The 12840-nt window shown below is 47.3% G+C and overlaps 1 protein-coding gene across 2 annotated transcripts in view; it reads left to right on the forward strand.

Moving 5' to 3' along the window:
- Positions 1-12840, forward strand: part of DHX35 (DEAH-box helicase 35) — a 65223-nt gene that overhangs the window by 19614 nt on the left and 32769 nt on the right. The window contains exons 5-8 of one of the 2 annotated variants that reach the window (XM_060617592.3): positions 2453-2557; positions 4672-4733; positions 5576-5645; positions 7831-7890. The exons of the other annotated variant lie outside the window; for it this stretch is intronic. Coding sequence (XP_060473575.1) covers positions 2453-2557; positions 4672-4733; positions 5576-5645; positions 7831-7890 — 297 coding nt within the window. The remainder of the gene's footprint in view (positions 1-2452; positions 2558-4671; positions 4734-5575; positions 5646-7830; positions 7891-12840) is intronic. 2 annotated transcript variants of the gene reach the window in all.

Consider the following 12840-nt stretch of genomic DNA (forward strand, 5'->3'; position numbering starts at 1 on the left):
GGGCCGTGGTGTCACATTAAGAACCCCCGTAGTCGGCCATGGTTGACCTTGGAGCCTTTCTAGAGTCAGGCCTCAGGGCATCTGGCAGCTGTGCTTCCCAGTTTGTTGTCTAGCCTTGTGGCTCTTTCCTCCTTTCATCGGAGATACAGGTTGTGGCTGATAATATGTTTTCTTTCTTTTATTGTTTTAAATGAGCTCTTCAGAGGAATGCCTCTATTTTGTCATCTTTACCTGGACAAGAAGCTAATCCTGTTGCCTTGAGTTACTTGTGCTCTGTACTGAGTTTTAATTATTGTGTCATCTTTTTTTTCCCTAAAGTCCATTTTCTAATTGTCTTCAAGGCAGAAATTATTGATAAACATTTTTTCTGAGCCTGTGTAAGTAAAAACAGAGATAACAGTTGGGAAACCACTAGACTTAGTAACCTTCTATGTCACTGAAAGATGACTCAGTTACTTAGGAATTAGAGCAATTTTTCCTGTATGTAGTTCGGACTCCCAGCTCTTAATCACTCCGCGTTTTGCTCCAAATTTGTAGCTATGGGTAATTTCCACGAAGCCCCATGCCTTCTCTTGAAAGGGCAAAGAGTGTAGAAATCAACGGGGTAGTATTAATAGAGCTGTGAAGTTGGGAATGCTACATCTCAAAAAGTACTTTGTGTGCAGACTAAACTCTGAAAACCATCTCCGAGCCTGAGAACAGATCGCGCAAGCCTTTGCTCGATCTCCGTGAGAGGCGGTCTGCCTAATGAGGATATCCGTTGGACTGCTAGGGTCCGGGTTCGCCTTCAAGACCAGGCCCTGCCTTGACCTGTGATTCAGGACAAGCCCTAACCCTGTCTTACTTCAGTTTCTTCCTCTGGGAAAACAAGGGTACCTTGCCCACCTCGTGGGCCGTGCGCGTATTTAGCGAGATACAGTTTTTGCAAACTTGGAGCACAGCACGGGCCGGTGGTTAGTGCTCGGTGACTGGGTTCTCCTTTTTGTTTCCTTTTCCCTGTGTTTGTTTGCCTGTGTCAAAAATATAGTATTTACCCAGTCTGGTTGATGCAGTCATTGGGAGTGAAACTTAAATAGTAAGAGGTAAAAACCTGTCAGAAAGCCTTTTCAATGTCCAGTGATGTGATCGTACATGAAAGACTAAAATAAAAAGTTTGAAAATAAAATATCTTGGATAGCAGATGCTTCCGAATCATGAAGTAATAAGGCTTGGCCCGAGGGCTGAGTGCAGGGAGGCTCCAGGCTCCTGCCCCTGGGGCCGCCGCAGCCCAGCGGCACTGGCAGGAAGCCCTGCCTGCAGACAGCTCCTGTGCCGGCCCACGTCCCCGACCCAGGACTCGTAGACTCCGTGGAGAGGTCGCCTCACCTGTGGGAGCGGGCGCCCGGCTGCCTGCCTCGCGTGGGGGGCGGTGTGCCAGGTCCCCGGGAAGCCTCTTTACTACCGTTTGCCTGTGGTTCTTTTCAGTTAGGTAGTTTATACGGTGAACATTAAACTCTTTATTTTCTTTTTATTGCTCTCCCACTTTGATATTTATCTATTATTTCAAATATTCTCCATTAATAAGTTGACAGCCTTTGCCTTCGAGGGGTGGTGGGAGTTCTTGCCGTTGGGTTTTGTCTTCTCTTTCCTGTGTTCACCTCTCATTTGTCATATGTTGGTAAGTGAAGAAGAAATCTATAGATTGTGGTCTTTCTAATATATTGTTATGTATCTTGTTTTCTACTCTTTATTAAGGTAACTTGGATCCTTCATTAACCTTCTCACCTGCTTATCCACCCTGTTCCTTTTTTTCATCTTTTAACCTACGTTCTTCTTTTTTGTTTCCCCTTTTACTGCTTTTTTGGTAGCTGGGGCACTGTTGCAAATTGTTTTAGGTTATCTGCCTCTGGAAACGTCATTGCTTTGCCTCCAAAGGGAAAATGAACTTGGCCCAGTGTTGAATGGGATCATTCCTGTTCTCCTGCCTTCATGGTCCAGTGGAAGGTACTTTATTTCGAGGCGTGAAGATGTGAAAATTTGTCCTTAGTCCATGTGCTAAAGAAAGCTTTACTAGGGTGTAATCTTGTCACTTCTTCAACTTTTTGCTTTGGCCGCCAGGAAATGCCGAGCCGAATTTGTGGCTCAACTGAAATCATTTTGGCACATCCATGTTTTAAGATTCTCTCATTGGCTTTGATCTTTTGAATTTTATCTGCCATTTCTTTGGTCCGTAACATCTTTATGTGATTCCATTGTGCGGCTTATTGTTACACGGTAGTTAATTATAAGCTGCCTCAAGTTGGGTGTAGAATAAATCACATGCTTGCTCTCTAATGACCTGCCCCTTTTCTTCTCATTCTCCATGGTGTTCACATACTATTCAAAAAATAAGGGACCTTTAGATTTTCCACAGGATGTGCTCTGTGCAGTAATTTCTGCGTCTCTGTTTTCAGCATGATCTTTCTTCCCAAAGGTTGCAGGGAGAGTAGCTGAGGAAAGGGGCGCGCTGCTGGGCCACGAGGTGGGCTACTGCATCCGCTTTGATGACTGCACCGACCCACTGGCCACGAGAATTAAGGTGAAGTGCTCACACTGCTTTTCGTGCTGTGAACCAAGAAGATTATTGGGGGGAAATTACAAACGTGCAGCCTCACTGCTGACGGGGACTTTGATGCCATGGCAGAAAGTGTATGAAATCACCCTGCCCTCAGGGAGATGAGTCCGCGGGAGGTGCGGCGCTCTCCCAGAGAGTCCTTGAATCATAGCCCAGAAGGGACCTTGGAAGGAAGGTTAAGCCCTTGGTTCGACAGATGAAGAGGTTGAGGGCCCGGGAGGTTGAATGGCTTGTCGGAGGTCTGTGCCCGTTGGTGATGGAACCAGGACTCGAGGCTGTCCTTTCTTCCGTGTGTTTTATTGTTTTTCCACCAATTCACACAGCTGTCAAAACAAAGAAACTTGCCTGCGAAAGACTTAACAACAGGGACAAGGCAGTATCAGTTGATAAGCATGGAATTCCCAAAGTTAGAACTTTGCCATTTTTACAGGATGACAGATTTTACTTGTGTGTTCTTTGACTAGTTGCTACTGTTGAAACGATCAGTATCCGTGGTAATCAGTCACCATCAGTATACAGTCACCGGGGCGTCTGCTCCTCAGGGCAGTGCTGGAGTCGTTCTCATCAGACAGTACTGCAGAATAGTGAAAATGCCCTGATGAAATGGAAATTGGTTCTGAGAATCTCCATGACCTCTCAATTTGCAGCAGAGGAAAGTTGAAAAGAATCAGAGGAACCAAACAAGGTGGTGATTTATAAAAATAGGGATCTTATTTTCTACATTTCTGTATTTTGTTACCTTTGAGATTTTGCTAGGTCAAGGGAACATTCTTCTGTACCATCAAATATATTGAAAGTAGGTAATTTAGCAAATTGTTAAAACGGTCGTTTCTGAGTCTTTCACGAGAAGCTTCCGTATTCCATTTGGCCATCATTTTTAAGGTGCTCTGCTCCTACCTGGTGCCTGTCGTCGGTGGTGGGTCCTCCTCCTCACTGCTCTGCGTATTTGTGGCAGCTGGTACCAGGCTCAGGATGGAAGCTCATCCTGTTCTTAAACACGAAACAAAAAGTAGAAACACTAAGCTGCAGCATGCGAGGGAGATGGTTAGCCTGGTTAAAGTACTGAGTTCTTTTAGACGACATTAATAACGTAGTTACTACTGCATGTTTTTGAAGCATTTTATAAACATTCATTAATCCTAAATAATAATAGCTGATATTCTTGAACACTGTGTGCCAGGTCCCATGCTGAACACTTTACGTGTCCTGTCTCTCTTAATTATACCACAGTAACCCTCCGAGGTACATGCCTTTATCATCTCCGTTTTACAAATGAGGAGTCAGGCTCAGAGAGGGTAGGTAACTTGCCCAAGGTTCACACAGCTCGTGAGAGGCGGGAAGAGGATCCGGGCTCCCAGCCCACGGACACCACAGCCTTTCTTAACCACCGCCCTATCCAGCCTCCCTAAGATGATAGCAGGCGAAGCCCAAGTTAGCAACCTCAGAGCTGCAAGTCTGAGTTGGAACATTTTTTAAAAAAATTTTTTTAATGTTTGTTTATTTTTGAGAGAGGGAGAGACAGAGTGCAAGCTGGGAGGGACAGAGAGAGGGAGACACAGAATCCGAAGCAGGCTCCGGGCTCCGAGCTGTCCGCACAGAGCCCGACGTGGGGCTCAAACTCAGGAACCGTGAGATCATGACCTGAGCCGAAGTCGGACGCTCAACCGACTGAGCCACCCAGGGGCCCCTGGAACATCTTAAGAACGATGGCCTCAGATTCATGGCCTTTCTTTGCGCAGACAGGGTTTGTCTTCACGGCCATTCATCCACAGTACCAGGAGTGCAGGCCCGGAGGAAGCAGGGTTGAGCCGATGTCAGATAGTAAATGCGGGTGGGATTCTGCTGGAAGATTTGCAGGCCCCAGCCGCGGACCCCGTGATTGAAGTCTTGTTTGCGAACAGTTCCATGGCTTGATAACAGAAATGTCGGGGCATTTCCTCAGTCCTCTGTGGGAATTACCTTGTACGCATACTGGCAAAGAGGCTGTATGCATTTGGTTACACTTGAGCTTTGAAAAAAAATCATGAACGTACAGCGTAAATGAATTATTTCTAAAACTTTGTGTCTCTGTTTTTTAGTTTCTGACTGATGGAATGTTGGTCAGGGAAATGATGGTTGATCCGTTGTTAACAAAATATAGGTAAATGTGTTTTTCCTATGATAACTTCCCTGAAGTTTGAAAGGCACACAAGTAGATTGAGAAGCAGTTGTGTCAGTAGCTGGGATTTGCAACTGCCTTCAGTTGGCCCAAAGCTTTCCCTCCTTACCTGGGCTGTTTTGACCTTTGACGCTTTCTCAGAGTTTACTGACAATAAAAAATGGGCACTTTAAAAGTCCTGTCATTATTTGAATAATCTGTTGACTCGTCATACTTATCTTGGCCTCTGTTATATCCCCGGCTTGATGGTGACTGTGGATGCCAGCACAGAAATGGGCGATGTTTGTTGGATATTATATGCAGAGTCCAAATAATTACTTACACTCTGTGTGTCTTTGTCCATTACTCATTAACGTACCAACGTTGTCCTACACAGGCTCTGGGGTATGTTGGGGAAGGATGTCGCATTTGACACCCGTGTATACATGTGACCCATCTGTGCTCGCATGTCTCTGTGCTGTTATCTGCAGCCTAACAGTCTTCGGGTAGTGGGGCCTTGCTCTTAATTCTATGTGCTTTGTGGGGTTATGTGTTATATTGTGATTTAAAAGTCAGGTATTAGGTCCTATGAGAATCCAATGTGGGTTATAAAACTCTTTAAAGATAGCAAAAAAATATGCACCGTTCTTCACCAAGATATGTCAGTGTCACCATTCTTGTTAGCTGAATAGTCGTCTCCTTGACAAAGACGAGTTACTTAGCTCTCCTTTCGATACAAGGTGATTGCATGGGGACTAGATACCCAGAAGTCCCTTTGATGGTCTGGGTGGGATCATGCAGGTGGTTTGTTTGATGCTCACTGAGGTCTTCCCTTTGATCCTTAGTGCCATCATGCTGGATGAAGCCCACGAGAGGACCTTGTACACAGACATTGCCATTGGCTTGCTGAAAAAGGTGTGATTTCGCCGCCAGACTTTTGTTTTTCTGTTTCTGTTTTGTTTTATTGCTTGGTTAGGAAAGTAATTGTAGCAATTTGGGAAATCCAGTAAAATATGAAGGAAAGACATTCAAATGATCCATACTTCTGCTCACTCAGAGAAAATTACTGGTAGAATGTTGATACGGTTCTTTCTATTCTTGTGTGTATCTGTGTGTACCTGAATCTGTGTTGGCATAAGAGGCATTGGATGGTATGTGCTAACTTGTATCTCACACATCTGTCTTAATATTACATCAAGATCACTTCTCTGTGTCATTAAATAGTCCCCAAAGACATTATTTTTAATAACGGCTATATAATCACATGTCTCTCTCTTGCCTTACTGTTAGGCATTTGAATGGCTTCCAGATTTGAAGTATTTTTTTTTTTTTAATTTTTTTTTTTTAACGTTTATTTATTTTTGGGACAGAGAGAGACAGAGCATGAACGGGGGAGGGGCAGAGAGAGAGGGAGACACAGAATCAGAAGCAGGCTCCAGGCTCCGAGCCATCAGCCCAGAGCCTGACGCGGGGCTCGAACTCACGGACCGCGAGATCGTGACCTGAGCCGAAGTCGGATGCTTAACCGACTGAGCCACCCAGGCGCCCCTGAAGTATTTTCAATAATACTTCAGTGAGCACCTTTGTAATGAAATCTGTTGCATTTGTTTCTTTTCTTTTTTTAACTTTTTACTGTAGAAGGTTTCAGGTATACCACGGAGTAAAGAGAGGGGCTTAATGACCCCTCTGTGGCCATCGTCCGGATTCACCTATTACAACTCATTGCCAGTCTTGTTTCAGTTTTACCTCGCCTCCCTTCCCCGTACTTTCCGATTGTTTTCTTTGGACGCAGTCCTAATCGCAGGAGTCTAGAGAGAGGTAGGTGGTAGAACAGGGTGATTAAAAGCATGGACTCCGGGTCAGACCGCCTGGGTTCAAATTCTGACTCTGCTGGGTTTACGTATCTCTCAAATGGGGATAGTAGACGTCTACATCTGTGCTAGTACACTTTCCCATGTGGCCGCTAGCCACCTGTGGCTAGTCGGATTTCAATTAGTGAAAATAGAATTAAAAATTTAAACGCAGTTCCTCTGTCACATCGACTAAATTTCAAGAGCTCTATAAGCATGCGTGGCCAGGGGCTACTGCACTGGACGGAACCTCTCTGTCACTGGAGAGAGCTCTCTGGGACAGAGCTGCTCTGTATCATAATTTATTGTGAGGCTCAAGTAAGATCGTGTACAATTCGTAGGACGGTACCCGGCACAGAGTCACAAATAGACTGTGAGGTCCCACCTTTGTGCAAATTAGAAAAAGATGCCCACACTAAGAGTCTGTCCACAGTTAGGTGAGGGGAGGGTGGTCTGGACTTCAGATGCCCCTAGCCGCCTCAGCCAGGCATCTTTGTGCAGCACATAGGCCACACGGCTGTACGCAGGGACCCTGGAATAGCGCGTGACTTAGTTTACGTTAGTTCTGTTAGTTGCCATTGTTCCTGTTATTTTTGTTATTTTATTCTTCGGCCAGAGATTTATACTTCTGATATTTATGAGGGATTATCCCACCTGCTTGTATCCTCTTGGGAACAGTATAACAAGAGGCTCATGTCACTGCATCTTTGCCATTCCTGAGTAATTAGCCTTAAATAGATTTTTGCCAGTGTGGTAGATGAAAGAAATGTCATTGTTACTGTATAGTTTTGCTACAGTTTATATGATCGTTGCTTCTCTGCCTGTTGACCATTTCTTTCTCTGAATACCTTAAGATCTTTTGTCCATATTTCTGTCTTGGTGTTAATGTTTATTGTTTGTTTGCTTTTAATGAATTTTTTTATGCTTTAACTGTGTATACTGTCTGGCTATCCAGAGACCCAAGTATCAGGAAAAAATGGTTTTACCTTTGGTAAATTCAAATTCAGTTCTTAAAGCTCCTTTATGCTTTCTATAGACATTTTTTTTAGCTTTTTATTTTGGAAAATTTTACTACTTACACAGTTAGCATAGTATATTGAGCCACCTTTTTACCTGTCACTCTAATACCAACTTATAACTGTAAGCTCTCCCCAGGCCCCCCAAAAATAGACGCACTGAATTATTCTGAAGTAAATTTCAGGGACTAGATATTGCACTGTATCATTGTTTCTTAATGCCTTCTTTTTTAGATTCAGAGAAAGCGAGGGGATCTTCGATTGATTGTGGCTTCAGCCACTCTGGATGCAGAGGTACAAGCATTTCCCCCACCCCCCGCTGTCCCCTATAAGCACTGGGATTGTTGGACGTGTCCATGGGAAGTTACCTGTAACGAGAGCTGATCTCTGGCGGAATGGCCTACCTTCCCTGTGGGGCCATCCGATGTCCTAGATTCCGTTTGATCAGAGGATACTCCTTTTTAGCTTGTGGGTGGAAATTAGCCTGTAATCAAGTGAGTTCATAATTACCTACTTGTCTTGTTTCTCTACATACTGTGTTTCTCCCCACGCAGGCAGTTTCTTTGTTACTTTTCTCGGTATGAGGTTATATTTCTTGGATTTATTTATGACTGTGGCATTTATGTTTAGATTTTTTTTGCATGTGCAGTTGAAGTTTTCCCTGTATGTGTAATAATTTCCATGTTATTACTTTGATAGCTCAGCTTACGTTATTTTTCTCTCTTACCAAGTAATATTTTAGTTCTAACAGCAGTTCAACTTAGATAATTTTGATCACTTCCTGTATGTAAATATATAAATAAATATAAATATAAATATATACTAATAAAGTAAGTATAAACATATACTAATATACTGTGCTAAGCACAGTGCTGGCTACGGGTGATCGATACCCTCCCTGAACTTCTTGGGAAGCTGACACATAAATAGATGTTTACAGATCAGTATGTCAAGGTGCTGAGACGGCTAAAGCGAGGGCTGCTTAAGTCTAGCTGGCTGGAGGACGTCCAGAAGCTTTCACAGAAGTCAGACATCCCATTTGGGTTCAAAAGATGCGCAGAAGTCTGCCAGAATGGCAGGGGTGGGGAAGGGCATTCTAAGCAAGCATAGAACCACGGGGGCATGATGCCATGTGTCCAAGGGGCTGTGAGGCAAGTGGAGGTGGGAGTCTTCCCTTGCCTCCAGGGCCTGTGGGGTACGATCTGCCCCCAGTCCCTTCTCTTGTCACCTCTTTGACTTCCTCTCCGTCCACAGTCTCTCCTATGCACCTCACACCCGGCCTCATCTTGCTGTTCCTCAGAAAAACCCAAGTATGCTTTTACTCTGGCGGGACCCTCTCTCTAGACCGTGCTCCCACACGTTCTCGTGACTCCCTCACTTCATCCCGGGTTTGACCGTGTATTAGTCTCTCTGAGAGGCCTTTTCTCACTCCCCTGACTGAAACCGCGCCTTGCTGCTCTCCATTATCGTACTCTGCTCAGTTCTTCTGTTTAGCATTTGTTAGTACCCAGCATTGTGTGCATAGCCAAGTGTTTGTTTATTGTGTGTCTCCCGTCAGTAAAATAAAAGTTCCGCGAAGATTGGGACTTGGAATGTCTTAGTATTTTATCCCTTTCACCTGAAACAGTGTCTGGCACAGAGTAGATGCTTATAGGTTTAGAGAATTTTGACAGAATGGGAAGCCCTGGGAATTAAAATGGAGAGGTTGGGAGGGGTCAGATGATGGAAGGTCTTATAGGCCAAGCAGAGGAGGAAGGATCCACCCCATACCTGATTGGGAGCCCTGGGATAGTGTGAGGAGGGGCAGTGCCTTGATCAACTTTAAGTTCTAGAAAGATCACCCTGGGTGCCCTGTAGAAGAGGCCGGAGTAGATGTGGAGAGAGATACCAGTCAGCAGGCCAGTTCTTTCATCCAGCTGAGATGTGAAAAGGGCCTGGCCCCTGGCTCCTGGCCTCCCTGTGGCTTCAGGGATTCAGAGAAACTTGGAGAGAGAAAAAACTCAGTGTGTCTAAGAGGGGTGTCTGCGTGTGTAGCCTGGCTGATTTCTTGGACCTTCTCAAGGCCGTCTCTTGTCTTTAGTTGGCTCTTGATAACTTTTGGGTCAAAGCTCTTTGTTGCCCTCTTGAATTACTTCTCACCCCATAGCGTATGGCACCTGCCGGCACACCGGTTAGAGGGCTCTGCCCCACCTCACCTCCCGTCATTGCCTCCGTGCCCACGTTGCACAGAGCATCTGCTTCTGTTTGACCTCTTACCTTCGTCTCCCCTTCTCTTTTAAAAATGATTGCCAACAGTTTTTATTGTGTTTGAAAATGATGACGTCCCAGTGTTTTCTTAGAATTGTTGTGGAAATTTATTGCTTCCAGTATCCTTTCCTTGTCTTTTGGTGTGGCCCAGAGACTTAAAAAAAACGGCTTCTTTCCATTCTGCCTATAGTAGTTGATATAGGTGGACTTTCTGGAAGTAGGTTTTTTAAGTGGGAGAGTGGAGTGTAGGAAGCTTGGCACGGCCTGGGGGTGCTTTATGATGCAAGGCATGCTGGGCCTTTGCTCCTTCACCCACCCTTGCTCAGCTTCTCCTCTGCGAGGGGGAGGAGCCTGTGTGTGCGTGAGCAGGGATCTCACGGGCAGGAGTCAGTCCTATGTGACTGAGGGCGTCGGAGGGTGGGAGTGGGTGCGCGTGGGGCGTGGGGTGGGAGTCCCTACGTGAGAGGAAGAGGGTGAGAGAAATCAGTGTACTGGAGTGAGGGAGTGGGGAGAGTGAGGGTCGAGGTGGCAGGATGTGGCTACAGCAGCGTTTGCCCTGGAGGCCCAGGTGTGCCAGACCCTCTCCCCTGGCTTCTCAGCTCCTGGCTCTGTGGGCGACGGACTAATTCCAGGCCCCCCTGTCTGGAGGGGTAGATGCCATCTGCTCTGGTTTCAGGGCCTGGGGACACCTAGCCTGGCAGCGAAGACACCGGTGACCGCGGCCTGGTGGGGGCAGAGGCAGGCGGAGTACGATTGGGCCCATCGGATCGTGGCCTTGATTCGGTTAGCTGCTTTGTTAATGGAAGCTTAATTGTGCGAGCAATTCTAGAACATGACCAGGTATAATTAGGAAGTATTAATTGACCATTGTATCACAGGCTATTGTTTTTCTTTTATGTGCTTCCATCCACACGGCAGGACATCTGGTTGCTGACAATGCCGAGGTTTTTTGTCACTGGTCCAGCTGCTTGCAGAAGACTGATTTGTCTTTCCAGATTCCTAGAGAAGGAACTGAGGGTCAGCTGGGGTCAGGTACCCCCTCGGGACCAATCTGCATTGACCAAGGGCTGTGGGCGTGTGGTGTAGACATGGCCGCTGGGAGCCCACTTCTGGGGGTCAGGTCTGGGCAGCTGTCGGGGAGGGGAATGTGATGAGCTGGGAAAACAGCCCAGCAGATGTCCTCATCATTTACACTCTGTTCCAGAGACCGTCCTCTTTTTGTCATTTGATGTTCCGGGCCGTGTGTCTGTGTTGGTCCGAGCCCACCTCTTTGAGACCTGACTCACACGCTCCTTTTCCTGGTGCGTTGAACTCCTTCCTCACTTCGCTCCCGCCGCTCCTTCATTCGGCCTCACGCTGTATTTATTTGGTCTCTAGCCTGTAACTCTATGTAGTATGTGTTTTATGTTTCCAGATGAAGATGAAAGGTAATTATCCTGAGGCTAAAAATCTTGTGCCTCCTCAGTAACACTGAGTTTCATTTCCTGAAAGAGCAAGTCCCTGTCCGTTCTCTTCGGCACCACATGTTCGGAATGAGGTGTAGCCATCCTCCTTGTTCTGCTTGGCTTTTCGGTAACATTCGGTTCTCTTCACCAGGCCCCCCCCCGCCTTTTTTTTTTCTAATGTTTATTGATTTATTTTGAGAGAGAGCACGAGCAGGGGAGGGGCCGAGAGAGTGGGAGAGAGAGAATCCCAAACAGGCACCTCACTGTCCGCGTAGAGCCATCAGCTCAGAGCCCGACGCGGGGCTTGAACTCCCAAACCGTGAGACTTGACCCGAGCCGAAGTCAGGAGTCAGCCGCTTGACCCACTGAGCCACCCAGGCGCCCCCACCAAGCCCTTCTTAAAATCTTCCTTCTCAGTCTGCTACTTCTGGATCCCCGCCGTCTCCCCTCTCTCCTGCCTCCCTGCGGCTTCCCCTCAGACTCCTTTGCTGGCTGCCGTTCCTCCTCAGGGCTGCCCGCCTCCGCGGCCTCTGGTTCAGCCGACACTTTGTGCTTGTGGCCGTCTCGACCGTGTTCCTGTGCTCCCGCTGAGTTGTTCGCAGCTGGCTGGTCACCGGCCACCTGAACTCACAGCCCCGTGACTGTTGCCTTCTCTGTGGTACTCACTCATCGTAGTTGTTCGGTCTCAAGACTTGCATTGCTTCAGGGAGTGTTATCCCTGACCAAGAAGTAATTCCGTCCTCTCCACTCCCCGGCTGCCGGGCCCCGTCAGTCTTACCTCTGGCATATGCTTCGCTTTCACCCGGCCCCTGCCCAGCGTACGCCTCATTCTCTCCTCTGAGCTCTTCCGATAGCTTCCTGAGTTAGTCGGCCGGCCTCCAACCTCTTCCTGCCCCTGCCCGCCTTCACAATGGCCACCGGAGCCAGGCATCCAGAAGGCAGGTCTGACGACGTCACGCCTGTCCTCACCGCTCTCGCCTTGTGCGTCAGGTGAAGTGCCCGTGCGGCATGACGTTTGGCCCTTTCAGAGCGGTAACACGATCGCTTACTGATGATACATACTTTAGGCCAGACCTGTGGACTATAGTCACGTACACGTACAAGTCACGACTACAGTCACGTACGCTTTATGTGGCCTGTGTGGCGGCCTTGCAGGGGAGATAGCAGTTTGTCTCTTTTGTAGACAAGAGGACTAGTTCCGAACAGGGCTGGCCTGCCCTAGACCTTGGGCCCTCTCCTCTGTCGGGGGCCCCTTTATGTCTTAGTCTGCACTCTGCTCTCATCCTGGGGGCGGGGGGGGGGGGGCGGTGTCTGATCTCCTTCCCAGCCAGTGATCGTCTTCCTCATCCGTTCAGGCTCAGCCAGGGGTGCTGCTGCCTCTCTGAAGCCTTCCCTGAAAGCCACTCAGCGTTGACCTTTCGTTCTCTCCCAGTCACTGGCAGCTTTGTTCTGGTCACGTAGTCACTCTGCCTCGCTTTGTGTTGTGACTGGTTCTCTGTGCGCCCGTCCCCTGGAGTATTCAGTCTTTCTAGTGTGGAGGAGCCGTCCCTGC

Source organism: Panthera onca, chromosome A3 (genome assembly GCF_046562875.1).
Source record: "Panthera onca isolate mPanOnc1 chromosome A3, mPanOnc1 haplotype 2, whole genome shotgun sequence".
NCBI lineage: Eukaryota > Metazoa > Chordata > Mammalia > Carnivora > Felidae > Panthera > Panthera onca.